This window comes from Salmo salar, chromosome ssa11 (assembly GCF_905237065.1).
Source record: "Salmo salar chromosome ssa11, Ssal_v3.1, whole genome shotgun sequence".
In the NCBI taxonomy this organism is placed as follows: domain Eukaryota; kingdom Metazoa; phylum Chordata; class Actinopteri; order Salmoniformes; family Salmonidae; genus Salmo; species Salmo salar.
This window is the reverse complement of record NC_059452.1, coordinates 40,921,654-40,935,930: the sequence shown is the minus strand read 5'-3', so window position 1 is coordinate 40,935,930 and position 14,277 is coordinate 40,921,654. Positions and strand designations below refer to the sequence as shown.

General features: G+C 39.3%; 1 protein-coding gene across 5 annotated transcripts; it reads right to left on the bottom strand.

Moving 5' to 3' along the window:
- Positions 1-2,724: 2,724 nt before the first annotated feature.
- LOC106591064 (sensor for unfolded proteins in the ER ire1) lies at positions 2,725-13,732 on the bottom strand. 5 transcript variants are annotated; one of them, XM_014182247.2, is made up of 9 exons: positions 13,217-13,355; positions 12,465-12,544; positions 12,310-12,364; positions 6,116-8,151; positions 5,837-6,000; positions 5,165-5,385; positions 4,761-4,890; positions 3,388-3,488; positions 2,725-3,286 (listed from the first exon to the last, which is right to left on the bottom strand). In XM_014182247.2, the coding sequence occupies exons 4-9, from the start codon at positions 8,115-8,117 to the stop codon at positions 3,145-3,147; spliced, it is 2,760 nt and encodes a 919-aa protein (XP_014037722.2). In that variant the 5' UTR covers positions 8,118-8,151; positions 12,310-12,364; positions 12,465-12,544; positions 13,217-13,355; the 3' UTR covers positions 2,725-3,144. The 5 variants fall into 5 exon arrangements, with proteins under 5 accessions (XP_014037722.2, XP_014037723.2, XP_014037724.2 ...); XM_014182248.2 differs by lacking the exons at positions 12,465-12,544; positions 13,217-13,355 and adding an exon at positions 13,714-13,732; XM_014182249.2 differs by lacking the exon at positions 6,116-8,151 and having other exon boundaries at positions 13,217-13,354.
- Between the last annotated feature and the right edge of the window lie 545 nt (positions 13,733-14,277).

Below are 14,277 nucleotides of genomic sequence, written 5' to 3'. Positions count from 1 at the left end.
TGAGCTCTGTGGCTCTGCATCAGCTTTAACTGGAACACTCCCTCTGAAATTCAGACCACACACACACACACATGTACACACACATGTATGAACGCATACACACAGACACACACACACACACCCACACATGGTCTATACATATACACACATACGTACATTCTGTACACATTACAAACATGCAAGTGTGCAAAGATACACACACACACACACGCACACACACACAGAAAAAAACACACACACACACAGAAAAACACACACACAAACACGTACAAACACACAGGAAAAGGTGTGAGCAGGAATCACACAAATATAATAATGCAATTCCTTCCACACGACTCACTTGATGTGCCATCAGAGAGGTGAGAAAGCAGCTTGTCGGCACAGGCCGGGGGAGCAGCCTGGGGCTAGAGTTGGAGCTGCTCGGGCTTCCTGACGCTGTCTGGATACAGTGTAACAGGTGAGGCCCTGAGGCTAACAGCAGCACCGGGTACGTGTTTCCACAGAGGCCTAAGGGTAATGCGAATTCAAATTGACTTGGGTGAGCGTTAGATCAGCTCAGTGCTCATAATGTACTGCTGGAAGCACAGTTTAGTCCATCGACATGGAATGTTTGTTGCATTGCTATTAGCAGTGGTTAGCTATTAGCTTGTGGCAAACCAGCTGGCTTTTATTTATTTTTTTACTTGAGTAGCATGAGTACTCAGTCTAAGGGTACACAGGCCTAATAAAGACCATTAGAAAAGGCGATTAACAAAGAGGAAAGTCTGTAATTAGCACTCATAAAGATAGGATATTTTTTTCAAACAGTTACTGTTTAGTAGCTTAGTTGCTAGTGGATCTGAATCTGAGAAATGTCCTATAGCTTTGTGTATGGGATGGCAGGGCTGGTTTCCACGGGAGTTGGTTGTCACAGTGCTGTGTTAAAATCCGTGCGTTGCTGTGAATTGATGACAAACTTTCAGACGAGGACAAACATGGACCTGTTGATGTTCATGCTACAGTTGAAGTGAGAAGTTTACATACACTTAGGTTGGTGTCATTAAAACTTGTTTATCAACCACTCCACAAATTTCTTGTTAACAAACTATAGTTTTGGCAAGTCGGTTAAGACATCTTCTTTGTGCATGACACAAGTAATTGTTCCAACAATTGTTTACAGACAGATTATTTCACTTATAATTCACTGTATCACAATTCCAGTGGGTCAGAAGTTTACATACACTAAGTTGACTGTGCCTTTAAACAGCTTGAAAAATTCCAGAAAATGATGTCATGGCTTTAGAAGCCTCTGATAGGCTAATTGACATCTTTGAGTCAATTGGAGGTGTACCTGTGAATGGGTTTCAAGGCATACGTTCAAACTCAGTACCTCTTTGCTTGACATCATGGGAAAATCAAAAGAAATCAACCAAGACCTCAGAAAACAATTGTAGACCTCCACAAGTCTGGTTTATCCTTGGGAGCAATTTCCAAACGCCTGATGGTACCACGTTCGTCGATACAAACAATAATTCGCAAGTATAAACACCATAGGACCACGCAGCGTCATACCACTCAGGAAGGAGACGCGTTCTGTCTCCTAGAGATTAACGTACTTTGGTTCGAATAGTGCAAATCAATCCCAGAACAACAGCAAAGGACCTTGTGAAGATGCTGGAGGAAACGGGTACAAAAGTATCTATATCCACAGTAAAACGAGTCCTATATTGACATAACCTGAAAGTCCGCTCAGCAAGGAAGAAGCCACTGCTCCAAAACCGCCATAAAAAAAGCCAGACTGCAGTTTGCAACTGCACATGGGGACAAAGATCGAACTTTCTGGAGAAATGTTCTCTGGTCTGATGAAACAAAAATAGAACTGTTTGGCCATAATGACCATCGTTATGTTTGGAGGAAAAAGGGGGAGGCTTGCAATCCAAAGAACACCATCCCAACCGTGAAGCACGGAGGTGGCAGCATCGTGTTGTGGTGGTGCTTTGCTGCAGGAGGGACTGGTGCACTTCACAAAATAGATGGCATCATAAAGAAGTAAAATGATGTGGATATATTGAAGCAACATCTCAAGAAATCAGTCAGGAAGTTAAAGCTTGGTCGCAAATGGGTCTTCCAAATGGACAATGACCCAAGCATACTTCCAAAGTTGTGGCAAAATGGCTTAAGAACAACAAAGTCAAGGTATTGGAGTGGCCATCTCAAAGCCCTGACCTCAATCCTATAGAGAATTTGTGTGCAGAACTGAAAAAGCATGTGCTGGCAAGGAGGCCTACAAACCTGACTTAGTTACACCAGCTCTGTCAGGAGGAATGGGCCAAAATTCACCCAACTTATTGTGGGAAGCTTGTGGAAGCCTACCTGAAATGTTTGACCCAAGTTAAACAATTTAAAGGCAATGCTACCAAATACTAATTGAGTGTATGTAAACTTCTGACCCACTGGGAATGTGATGAAATAAATTAAATCTGAAATAAATCATTCTCTCTACTATTATTCTAACATTTCATATTCTTAAAATAAAGTGGTGATCGTGACTGACCTAAGACAGGGGATTTTTACTAGGATTAAATGTCAGGAATTGTGAAAAACTGAGTTTAAATGTATTTGGCTAAGGTGTATGTAAACTTCCGACTTCAACAGTATATGTTCTAAATCTTTGATGTTTTGGGGTTTCCATGAACTAAGCCGGTTGTTGTATAGAGTGAAGAAAGAGGCATGTACTGTAGGCTATATGATTCAGATGTTACACTTTATTAATAGATTCAGCTCGTTTCAAGACTTTTCAACAAAGAAGTTGTATGTATGTACAGAATGTGTCATTGCTATTATACATACAGTAAACAAACCATGAATAAACTGAGGCAAATTGAATAATATTACGAAGTATTGTTACATTTCATATTCTAATAAAAATCTTTTATATATTTCATGTAAGCTTATAAGATAAGTACTGTTATAATGATGTAAGAAAATGGCCGAAACACCAAGTAGGAAAACAGAGGCAAAGTGCTGCATAGCCTCTTGATTCCTTGAAAGAACATTCAGTATATCAATCATCTAACACTTACACTAGTGAGTCGTTTAATGGCAACAGAAAAGTCAAACCAAGATTTCAGAAGTTAGTCAGTGTTAATCTTCCAAATGTCAGAATCAATATCTTACATCTTCTCTGTGAAACATTTTCTTCAGGCTACTCCTTGAATTCCACTCCATTTTCTTGGCAAACTTGTAGACGCATCCAAAGAGATCAGGGAACATTGTCATCATGTCAACAGAATCCGCATCCTCAGTGCTTCAGAGAGAGAGAGACAAAATATTAAACCACCTTCAATGGTAAGAGAGTAAATAAAGTTAATGTACATGGTTTTAGACAAAACTATGAATATGTCTTACTAGTGCTCATGAAGGTTGCGTATGAAGCGCAACAAACCCAATGTGTTGTCAGGGTAGGCCTTCTTTTTACCATCCAACTTGTCCATCAACTCAGGCGGCATCTGTGTACACAAATAAATAACAGTAAGTGTGACTACTACTAGACTAGACACAACACTAGGATGAAGGTACAGGTAAATAACAGTAAGTGTGACTACTACTAGACACTACACTAGGATGAATGTACAGGTAAATAACAGTAAGTGTGACTACTACTAGACACTACACTAGGATGAAGGTACAGGTAAATAACAGTAAGTGTGACTACTACTAGACTAGACACAACACTAGGATGAAGGTACAGGTAAATAACAGTAAGTGTGACTACTACTAGACACTACACTAGGATGAATGTACAGGTAAATAACAGTAAGTGTGACTACTACTAGACACTACACTAGGATGAAGGTACAGGTAAATAACAGTAAGTGTGACTACTACTAGACACTACACTAGGATGAAGGTACAGGTAAATAACAGTAAGTGTGACTACTACTAGACACTACACTAGGATGAAGGTACAGGTAAATAACAGTAAGTGTGACTACTACTAGACACTACACTAGGATGAAGGTACAGGTAAATAACAGTAAGTGTGACTACTACTAGACACTACACTAGGATGAAGGTACAGGTAAATAACAGTAAGAGTGACTACTACTAGACACTACACTAGGATGAAGGTACAGGTAAATAACAGTAAGTGTGACTACTACTAGACACTACACTAGGATGAATGTACAGGTAAATAACAGTAAGTGTGACTACTACTAGACACTACACTAGGATGAAGGTACAGGTAAATAACAGTAAGTGTGACTACTACTAGACACTACACTAGGATGAATGTACAGGTAAATAACAGTAAGTGTGACTACTACTAGACACTACACTAGGATGAAGGTACAGGTAAATAACAGTAAGTGTGACTACTACTAGACTAGACACTACACTAGGATGAATGTACAGGTAAATAACAGTAAGTGTGACTACTACTAGACACTACACTAGGATGAAGGTACAGGTAAATAACAGTAAGTGTGACTACTACTAGACCACTACACTAGGATGAATGTACAGGTAAATAACAGTAAGTGTGACTACTACTAGACACTACACTAGGATGAATGTACAGGTAAATAACAGTAAGTGTGACTACTACTAGACACTACACTAGGATGAAGGTACAGGTAAATAACAGTAAGTGTGACTACTACTAGACACTACACTAGGATGAAGGTACAGGTAAATAACAGTAAGTGTGACTACTACTAGACACTACACTAGGATGAATGTACAGGTAAAGAAAATGGATAAAATGGCGTCTTACTCACCTTGGACTTCCAGTTTGTGAAGGACCTCCCCTCAGCACACTGGTCCAAAGCATGAAGGAGTCTTGGGTCTGATTTGCGACAGTTCTCTGCTTCCTTCTCGTTACCAATTTTTCGTAAGTACTCCACTCTCCTGAAAAACAACAGTGTACCTTTAAATGCATTCAACTGGGTCAGTGTCAAACAGCGATCACATTTCCACTGGGATAAATCGTTGTTAGAATTGAGCATTGCAACCCGTTCGACAATGTCACGCTTTGTCCTCATTGTTCTGGGACCAAACCAACGTTTATGAACTTCAATGGTTAAAACCTGAACCCATTAAAAAAGGTAAATGTCCACTGGAAAAAGTAAATCACTAATCTTAACTAACCTTCTAATTGACAAGTGTTAGCACTGCTCCTCACCTCTCTTCTGCCCAGAAGTATGGGTGGGCCAGCGTGTCCTCCACTGTAGGTCTCTTCTCTGGCTCTTCATTGATCATCCACTCAATGAGGTCCCTGGTCACCTCATCATCAACATGTTCCAGTGTGTACTTCCCTTGAAAAATGTTCATTTCACAATGGATGCCTTTGCCAAATGGATGATGTCCACCAGAGATGATGTAATACATTAACATCCCAGCCACCTGAAAAGTATATAATAATAATTTATAATGTATTACATTTCTATAGCGCTTTTGATAACAATCTCAAAGAGCTTCAATAGCAAAAAACAAACAACCAATACATCATCATGAGTAGCCTAGCTATAGTTAGCTAGGTCAACCAATACATCATCATGAGTAGCCTAGCTGTAGTTAGCTAGGTCAACCAATACATCATCATGAGTAGCCTAGCTATAGTTAGCTAGGTCAACCAATAGAGGCCGAGTCTTTGAGGACATGCATCCTCCAAAGATAGAGAGGGACAGTTCATGGCTTGATCAGAAGGTGGAGGAAGTGTCTGGTGACGATCTTGTAGAGGGCTACTCTGGGAACCAGCAGGTGTCATGTCGCCACTGGACTTCTCCTCCTTCACAACATAGAATAGTATACATTCTAACCAAGTATGCTGACTTATTTAAAATTGAAAACTAACCTGAATATCGGTGCTTCTCTTATATCCGATCCCACTGTCTTCATCTAAAGTTTCTCTGGCCTTCCAACATTTTGTTCCTGCACTGATTGTGTATAGAGTTGTTTGTCCCATGTTCAATTGTCGACTTATACCGAAATCGGCTAATCTCGCTCTGCCTGTAACATCTGAAAAGAAGATCATATAAAATGTACCATTGAAACATAGGTTAATAAACAACACATCAAATTAATATTTCTTTAGCCCAGATTTCTGTTGACTCACTACACGGTCTGGTCTTACCTATTAAAACATTCTGGGGTTTGATATCCCGGTGCAGAATTTTTGTGTTTAGACTATGGAGAACGCTTAGACTGCAGAGCACCTCGTGCACTATTTTCTTCAGGACAGGGGTTTTGTCCTCTGGTAGGTGGTCTTTGATGTATTCATCAAGGGTGTATTCACAGAGCTGAAGAACAAGGTAACCAAAGTGCTCGTCCTCTGCAAAGTCCACATATCTCACAATGCAGGGACTATCCAGCTGAGGTAGTCGTAAAAAACCCTCTTCTCTCTTCAGATCTTGATAGTTTGACTTGAGCATTCTCTTCACGGCTACCTCAGTACCATCATCCTTCAAGCCCAGAAAGACTTCAGTTCCATCACTTCCTTTGGCTATTTGGAAATCTGGATGGACCACAAGATTGAGATTTCCCAATCTGTAAATCTTGCCTGCATCTATGTTGCTGAGTACCATCAACTGAGGCCTCCACCGCTCACTAACTTTGTGCCATTTCCGGGGTTTCAATTCATCGGTGGTGAAGGGAAATGGTTTAACACTGGAATGTTCACCATGTAAACCGGATTCTTCAACTGGAATTGATGAAGTATCAAGATCTGGCTTCTCAGTCATGTCAGGTGTACTTTTCTCTACCGACAACTCTTCCTGAATTGTTTTCTTCTTCTTCTTCTTCTTCTTCTTTGATAGATTCATTCCCTGCAATTGTTCAGTTGCATCTGTTGGTGGGACTGGACTTTGTAGGGACATATCTAATTTCCTCAGCTTTTCTTTCAGGTCTTCATCCATCTGCATTTCGGCAGTAACAAGTATTTTCTCCGGCACAGAGGTTATCCCTTGTGATGTGATAATCGCAGGTACACAATCGAAGGTGTACAGATCTGCAAGCAGACCAAAAGTTAAAACACCTAAGTTTGAGGTCTGAGGATTGGCGATATATGCATGATCAGTGAATGAGATGATCCTCTTGCATAACTCCTCTACAAAAGGGAGGGTCCAGCCATGTTTGTGATTTGGAGTTTTCTGAGTAATCACATACAGTAGTCTGATAACTGAAATGTTGCGATTTAGTCCTTGAGGAGTAATTTTGGATTCAAGTATGAGGTATTTCAGAAGAGTGGGTATTACTAACAGTGACAGTCTAAGAGATATTTCTTTCATAATGTTAAAAACAGCTGTCAAGCAATTCACAACCATATCTTGTAAATGTTTGGGAATTTTAGGCAAACGATTGGTCGCCTCTTCAATGTAGAGATCAATTTTCTGAGATTCTCTCAGCCACTTTATGGATGCTTGAAGATACTGCTCCGCATTTGTTCCAGTGGCGTTAAAGGACATGTCATATAGTGTAAGATGATTCACAGGGTTCACCACCAGCATGTGTTTGCCATATTCATTGAAAACATCCTCCACTGATTTGAGTCCTATTGCACAAGAAAAATCATAAAAAATCTTCAATTTGACAAACTTCTCACTCTCTAAAGAGAATTTCTGAATCATGCTTGCTATCTTTTGGTCAATAGCGGGATGTGCTTTGAGATTTCTTTCAGCAAATGCTCCAGACATCATCAACTCTTTCACAATGTCTTCTCTGTCATTGTTTGCCGCCAGTTGAAGTGGAGTAAAGATCTGGATTGGTGTCCCTTCTGGATCTGCTTTTGCTGCGATTAATCTACTCACTACACTGACAGGAGCTTTTGACATTGCGGCATAATGCAAAGGAGCCCAACCATTTGCTGATTGCATGTTGGGGTTAGCATCTTCTTTCAGAAGAAATTTACAAATATTGTCATTTGTAAGTGCAACAGCAGCAATTAAAGGGGTAACATCATCATTCCAGTCAGCACAAGGGTACAGTCTATTCAAGTCCTTGCCGCCTCTGATCAATTTCTTTAGTTTCTCCAACTTTCTGTCAATAATGCATTTTATAATTGGATCCGTTTTCCTTGGAACCACAGGCCCCGTTGGTAATTGTAATTGGAACTGGATTTGACCTGGGACGATATTCATTCTTCAAACATCTGCTTCTACAGGTACAGTAGATCTGTGGGATGACATCTCTATTATTACCTATGTTAAAAGGTTAAGTCAGGTACAGTCATATAAACCTTGCTTAACCCTATTCTTGTTCATAACAATTGCAAAGACATTGGCAACGTTGTATTGTAGTCAACTTTGTTCTGAAGTTATCGGCGGCCATAGAGACAGATAAACATCTTGATTCTATGTTTAGTGGAGAACTTCTGCTTATAAAGTGATGCTGAAGGGCAAAAAAGCATCTAACTACCCAGTTAGCTGTTCTACTAGTGGTCTGAGAAAGTCGGTAAATAAGTGTTGGGAAACAGGTCTGAGATTTTACGATGTGACTACGAAGGTTCTAGCGATGAACTTAGCAAGATGCTTTTGGGAAACCAGGCCCTGGACAATAAATGAACACAATTTGAAGCGCAAATTACATTTCGAAAGACACCTTTTGCATGTGGAAATGTTATATAATTTTGTATAATCACCTTCAGGGTGAATAAACCATTGAAATTAAAAACAAAAAAATATGTTTTAAGTGAGAAGTAGGCATTGGTCCGAAGTCGAAACAGAAAATAAATTCACATGAGCATCACAATGCCTACTTCACCCATGCTCGACCAAGGTTTTCCAGCACACTGCTTTGACCTACTACAGTAGAAATTAGGTTAAATTGTACTTCAAACAATGTGTATGCAGGTTGCTTAGGAATCAAACCTTCTCAAACAGCCTAATTCATACTCTTCAGAGGAATATTGGATTTTACAGTGTCCTGCTATTAAAATAATGTACAGTGCATTCGGAAAGTATTCAGATCCCTTGACTTTTTCCACATTTTATTACGTTACAGCCTTGTTCTAAAATGGATTAAATCGTTTTTTCCCCCATCAATCTACACACAATAACCCATAATGACAAAGTAAAAACAGTTTAGACATTTTTGCAAATTTGTAAAAAAAAAAAAAACTTTAATATCACATTTACATAGGTATTCAGACCCTTTACTCAATCCTTTGTCGAAGCACCTTTGGCAGCGATTACAGCCTTGCGTCTTCTTGGGTATGACGCTACAAGCTTGGCACACTTGTATTTGGGGAGTTTCTCCCATTCTTCTCTTCTCTGCAGATCCTCTCAAGCTCTGTCAGGTTGGATGGGGAGCGTTGCGGCTTAACTATTTTCAGGTCTCTCCAGAGATGTTCGATCGGGTTCTAGTCCGGGCTCTGGCTGGGCCACTCAAGGACATTCAGAGACTTGTCCCAAAGTCACTCCTGCGTTGTCTTAGCTGTGTGCTTAGGGTCGTTGTCTTGTTGGAAGGTGAACCTTTGCCCCAGTCTGAGGTCCTGAGCGCTCTGGAACAGATTTTCATCAAGGATCTCTCTGCGCTTTGCTCCGTTTATCTGTCCCTCAATCCTGACTAGTCTCACAGTCCCTGCCGCTGAAAAACATTCCCACAGCATGATGCTGCCACCACAATGCTTCACCGGATGGATGGTGCCAGGTTTCCTCCAGATGTGCTGCTTGGCATTCAGGCCAAAGAGTTCAATCTTGGTTTCATCAGACCAGAGAATCTTGTTTCTCTTGGTCTGGGAGTCCTTTAGGTGCCTTTTGACAAACTCCAAGCAGGCTGTCATTTGCCTTTTACTGATGAGTGGCTTCCATCTGGCCACTCTACCATAAAGGCCTGATTGGTGGAGTGCTGCAGAGATGGTTGTCCTTCTGGAAGGTTCTCCCATCTCTACAGAGGAACTCTGGAGCTCTGTCAGAGTGACCATCGGGTTCTTGGTCACCTTCCTGACCAAGGTCCTTCTCCCCGGATTGCTCAGTTAGGCTGGGCGTTCAGCTCGAGGTAGAGTTTTGGTGATTCCAAACTGCTTCCATTTAAGAATGATGGAGGCCACTGTATTCTTGCGGACCTTCAATGCTACAGACATGTTTTGGTACCTTTCCCCAGATCTGTGCCTCGACAGAATCCTGTCTCGGAGCTCTACGGAAAATGTATTTGACCTAATGGCTTGGTTTTTGCTCTGACATGCACTGTCAACTGTGGGACCTTATATAGACAGGTGTGTGCCTTTCCAAATCATGTCCAATCAATTGAATGTACCTCAGGTAAAACATGTCAAACATGTAAAGTGTGGTGTACCGCAGGGCAGCTCTCTAGGCCCTCAACTCTTTTCTATTTTTACCAATGACCTGCCACTGGCATTAAACAAAGCATGTGTGCCCGTGTATGCTGATGATTCAACCATATATGCATCAGCAACTACAGCTAATGAAGTCACTGAAACCCTTAACAAACAGTTGCAGTCTGTTTTGGAATGGGTAGCCAGTAATAAACTGGTCCTGAACATCTCTAAAACTAAGAGCATTGTATTAGACCTCAGCTGAATCTGGTAATGAATGGTGTGGCTGTTGAACAAGTTGAGGAGACTAAATTACTTGGTGTTACCTTAGATTGTAAACTGTCATAGTCAAAACATATAGATTCAATGGTTGCAAAGATGGGGAGAGGTCTAGCCGTAATAAAGAGATGCTCTGCTTTTTTGACGCCACACTCCAAAAAGCAAGTTCTGCAGACTCTAGTTTTGTCTAATCTTGATTATTGTCCAGTCCTGTGGTCCAGTGCTGCAAGGAAATACCTAGTTAAGCTGCAGCTGGCCCAGAACAGAACGGCACGTTTTGCTCTTAATTGTAATCAGAGGGCTGATATCAATACTATGCATGCCAGTCTCTCTTGGCTAAGAGTTGAGGAGAGACTGACTGCATCACTTCTTCTTTTTATAAGAAAATCCCAAATTGTTTGCATAGTCAACTTACACACAGCTCTGACACACACACTTATCCCACCAGACATGCCACCAGGGGTCTTTTCATAGTCCCCAAATCCAGAACAATTTCAAGAAAAGGTACAGTATTATATAGAGCCCTTATTGCATGGAACTTCCTACCATCTCATATAAACAGCAAACCTGGTTTCAAAAAACAGATAAATCAACACCTCGCGGCACAACGCCTCTCCCCTATTTGACCTAGATAGTTTGTGTGTATGCATTGATATGTAGGCTACGTGTGCCTTTTTAAAAATGTATGTAGTTCTGTCCTTGAGCTGTTCTTGTCAAATGATGTTCTGTATTATGTCATTCTGTATTATGTTTCATGTTTTGTGTGGATCCCAGGGAGAGTAGCTGCTTCCTTTGCAACAGCTAATGGGGATCCGAATAAAATACAAAACACCAAAATCAAGTTGTAGAAACATATCAAGGATGATCAATGGAAACAGGATGCAGCTGAGCTCAGTTTTGAGTCTCATGGCAAAGGATCTGAATACTTATTTAAATAAGGTTTTCCTTTTTCTTGTTGTAATTGTGCCAAAAACAATTAACCCTGTTTTCGCTTTGTCATTGTGGGATTTTGTGTGTAGATTTATGAGGGTAAAAAATGATTTCATACATTTTAAAATAAGGCTCAGTCTGTATCTTAACAAAATGTGGAAAAAGTCAACACCTGCTTTTTCCATGACAGACTGACCAGGTGAATCCAGGTAAAAGCTTAATGACTATACCGAAATCGGCTAATCTTACTCTTTTGAGAGTGTTATCGAACCCACAAATGCTGATGCTCCAGATACTCAACTAGTCTAAAGAAGGCCAGTTATATTGCTTCTTTAATCAGAACAACAGTTTTCAGCTGTGCTAACATAATTGCAAAAGGGTTTTCTAATGATCAATTAGCCTTTTAAAATTATAAACTTGGATTAGCTAACACAACGTGCCATTGGAACACAGGACTGATGGTTGATAATGGGCCTCTGTACACCTATGTAGATATTCCATTAAAAATCTTCCCTTTCCAGCTACTATAGTCATTTACAACATTAACAATGTCTACACTGTATTTCTATATATAACATAAATTCGATGTTATTTTAATGGACAAAAAAATTTGCTTTTCTTTCAAAAACAAGGACATTTCTAAGTGACCCCAAACGTTTGAACGTTAGTGTATCTATAATTATATAATTATAACTAAACTATTAGAATGGACATTCAAGTCAATTTTCTGTGATGTACCCATTGGAGGTAAAAGCTGAGAATTCTGGATTTAGTAAAATGTCAACTACAAACTGTATTCAGTTTGTCTAATAATATGGCAGTGGGAAACATTTTATTGAATTGCTTACTTAATGTATTGTTGATCAGGTGTGAAGTAGCAACAAGAATGGAAATCAATGATGTCTGGAAAGAAATAAGCAGAAATTAAAATAAATGCATATTTTGTTGTTGTAAGATTAACATAGCTATGTAATGTGTATTAGAACTACTTTAAAAGCACCACCTTCCAATGTCTACGTGGCATGGTTTGACACTCCTTGTCAGTGCTGCTGAAGCAGGCCACTCCTTATGACCTTCGCTCCTCTATAAAAAACAAATACCAGGGCTACTTTAAAGATAACATAAAAGCACATTACATTCAGCTAAATGTGGGGTACATTTACTCTGAAAAACATTTAGGCCTACATCTGCTATAACAAAATAAATTGTGGACATCAGTATAAGTAATTTGAAATTATTGATCAATTTAGCCAATAAATATTCAGTAGGTGAAATTATGAAACCCTGCCCTTAAATAAATGTAAGACACTTTTCTACATAATATCAGCAGAGGCATTTGACATATAGCAACATATTATACGCAATATCCTAAAAGCATAATAGATAATAGATGTCCTCTATGTTGCAATATCATTTGGTTACGATGAAAGCATCACTTTCCATCATTTATGGAAGTTACGCTCTCTATATTACGACTTTGATCAGCAATATTTACAATCCAATAAAGTGATAGATGACAGGATAATCTAACAAGACAGGGAAAATGATATCCTATTAAGCATTAGCAAATGTAAATGATAGTTAAATGTTACTTCCATTTGGTCATTGTGATAATAAGACCAACCACACCTGCTAGTCAGGTGACTGTGTTACAGGAATTGAAACTCTGATGTCTAATGGAAACTTTGATAGTCAAAGATGTGAAAAGTATGATCTTATGTTAGCGTTAGAAATGTAAACGATAAGGTTACTTACATTTTGTCATCGTGATATCGGCACCAACTTGCTTGAGGAAGTGTCCACAGACTATAGAAAAACTCAACCACACCTCTTCATCATTTGACTGTGTTTCAGGAAATGAAACTGAAACAGATGGTCTTCCCTGCCTGGTTCCTTCTTTATCACAAATCTTTCACCTACTATGTTTTGAGACTTCACTAAATACACTTGATCAGTTCTGTAAATATGTATCTCCTAATATGAAAAGTGTGTGTCCACATTTTTTTTACATTTTCAGAAACGTTGCTTTCTATGCTAGGAATAAAGTCTCTATTTGCATTTGTCATTAAAAAAACAACACTTTGGCCCCAGTAAAATGTGCAGATGTAGCAAAATAGGTAGGTAGTCATCGAGCAGCTTCACCTTGAACAATACTCTATAGAGGTAAACGTGTGTAACTGTAGTTATTATTAGAAAGTATCAACCTCTCTCACTTACCCACATGTGTGTTAGAACTACTTTAAAAGCACTACCTTCCAATGTCTACGTGGTGTGGTTTGGCACTCCTTGTAAGTGCTGCTGAAGCAGGCCACTATATATATATATATATATATATATATATATATATATATATATATATATATATATATATATATATATATATATATATCCATTAGAATATATAGCAGTAGGAAGGGGAGTTTATAGCCATTAGAATATATAGCAGTAGAAAGGGGAGTTTATAGCCATTAGAATATACAGCAGTAGGAAGGGGAGTTTATAGCCATTAGAATATACAGCAGTAGGAAGGGGAGTTTATAACCATTATAATATACAGCAGTAGGAAGGGGAGTTTATAGCCATTAGAATATATAGCAGTAGGAATGGGAGTTTATATACAGCAGTAGGAAGGGGAGTTTATATACAGCAGTAGGAAGGGGAGTTTATAGCCATTAGAATATACAGCAGTAGGAAGGGGAGTTTATAACCATTATAATATATAGCAGTAGAAAGGGGAGTTTATAGCCATTAGAATATACAACAGTAGGAAGGGGAGTTTATAGCCATTATAATATATAGCAGTAGAAAGGGGAGTT

Excerpts from the sequence above, each read along its gene's own strand:
- LOC106591064 (XM_014182248.2), bottom strand. The coding sequence starts at position 8,117 with ATGAATATCGTCCCAGGTCAAATCCAGTTCCAATTACAATTACCAACG. Across the intron at positions 4,891-5,164 it reads TACTTCTGGGCAGAAGAGAG|GAGAGTGGAGTACTTACGAA; the intron begins GTGAGGAGCAGT and ends GTTGTTTTTCAG. Across the intron at positions 3,287-3,387 it reads CGCAACCTTCATGAGCACTA|CACTGAGGATGCGGATTCTG; the intron begins GTAAGACATATT and ends CTCTCTCTGAAG.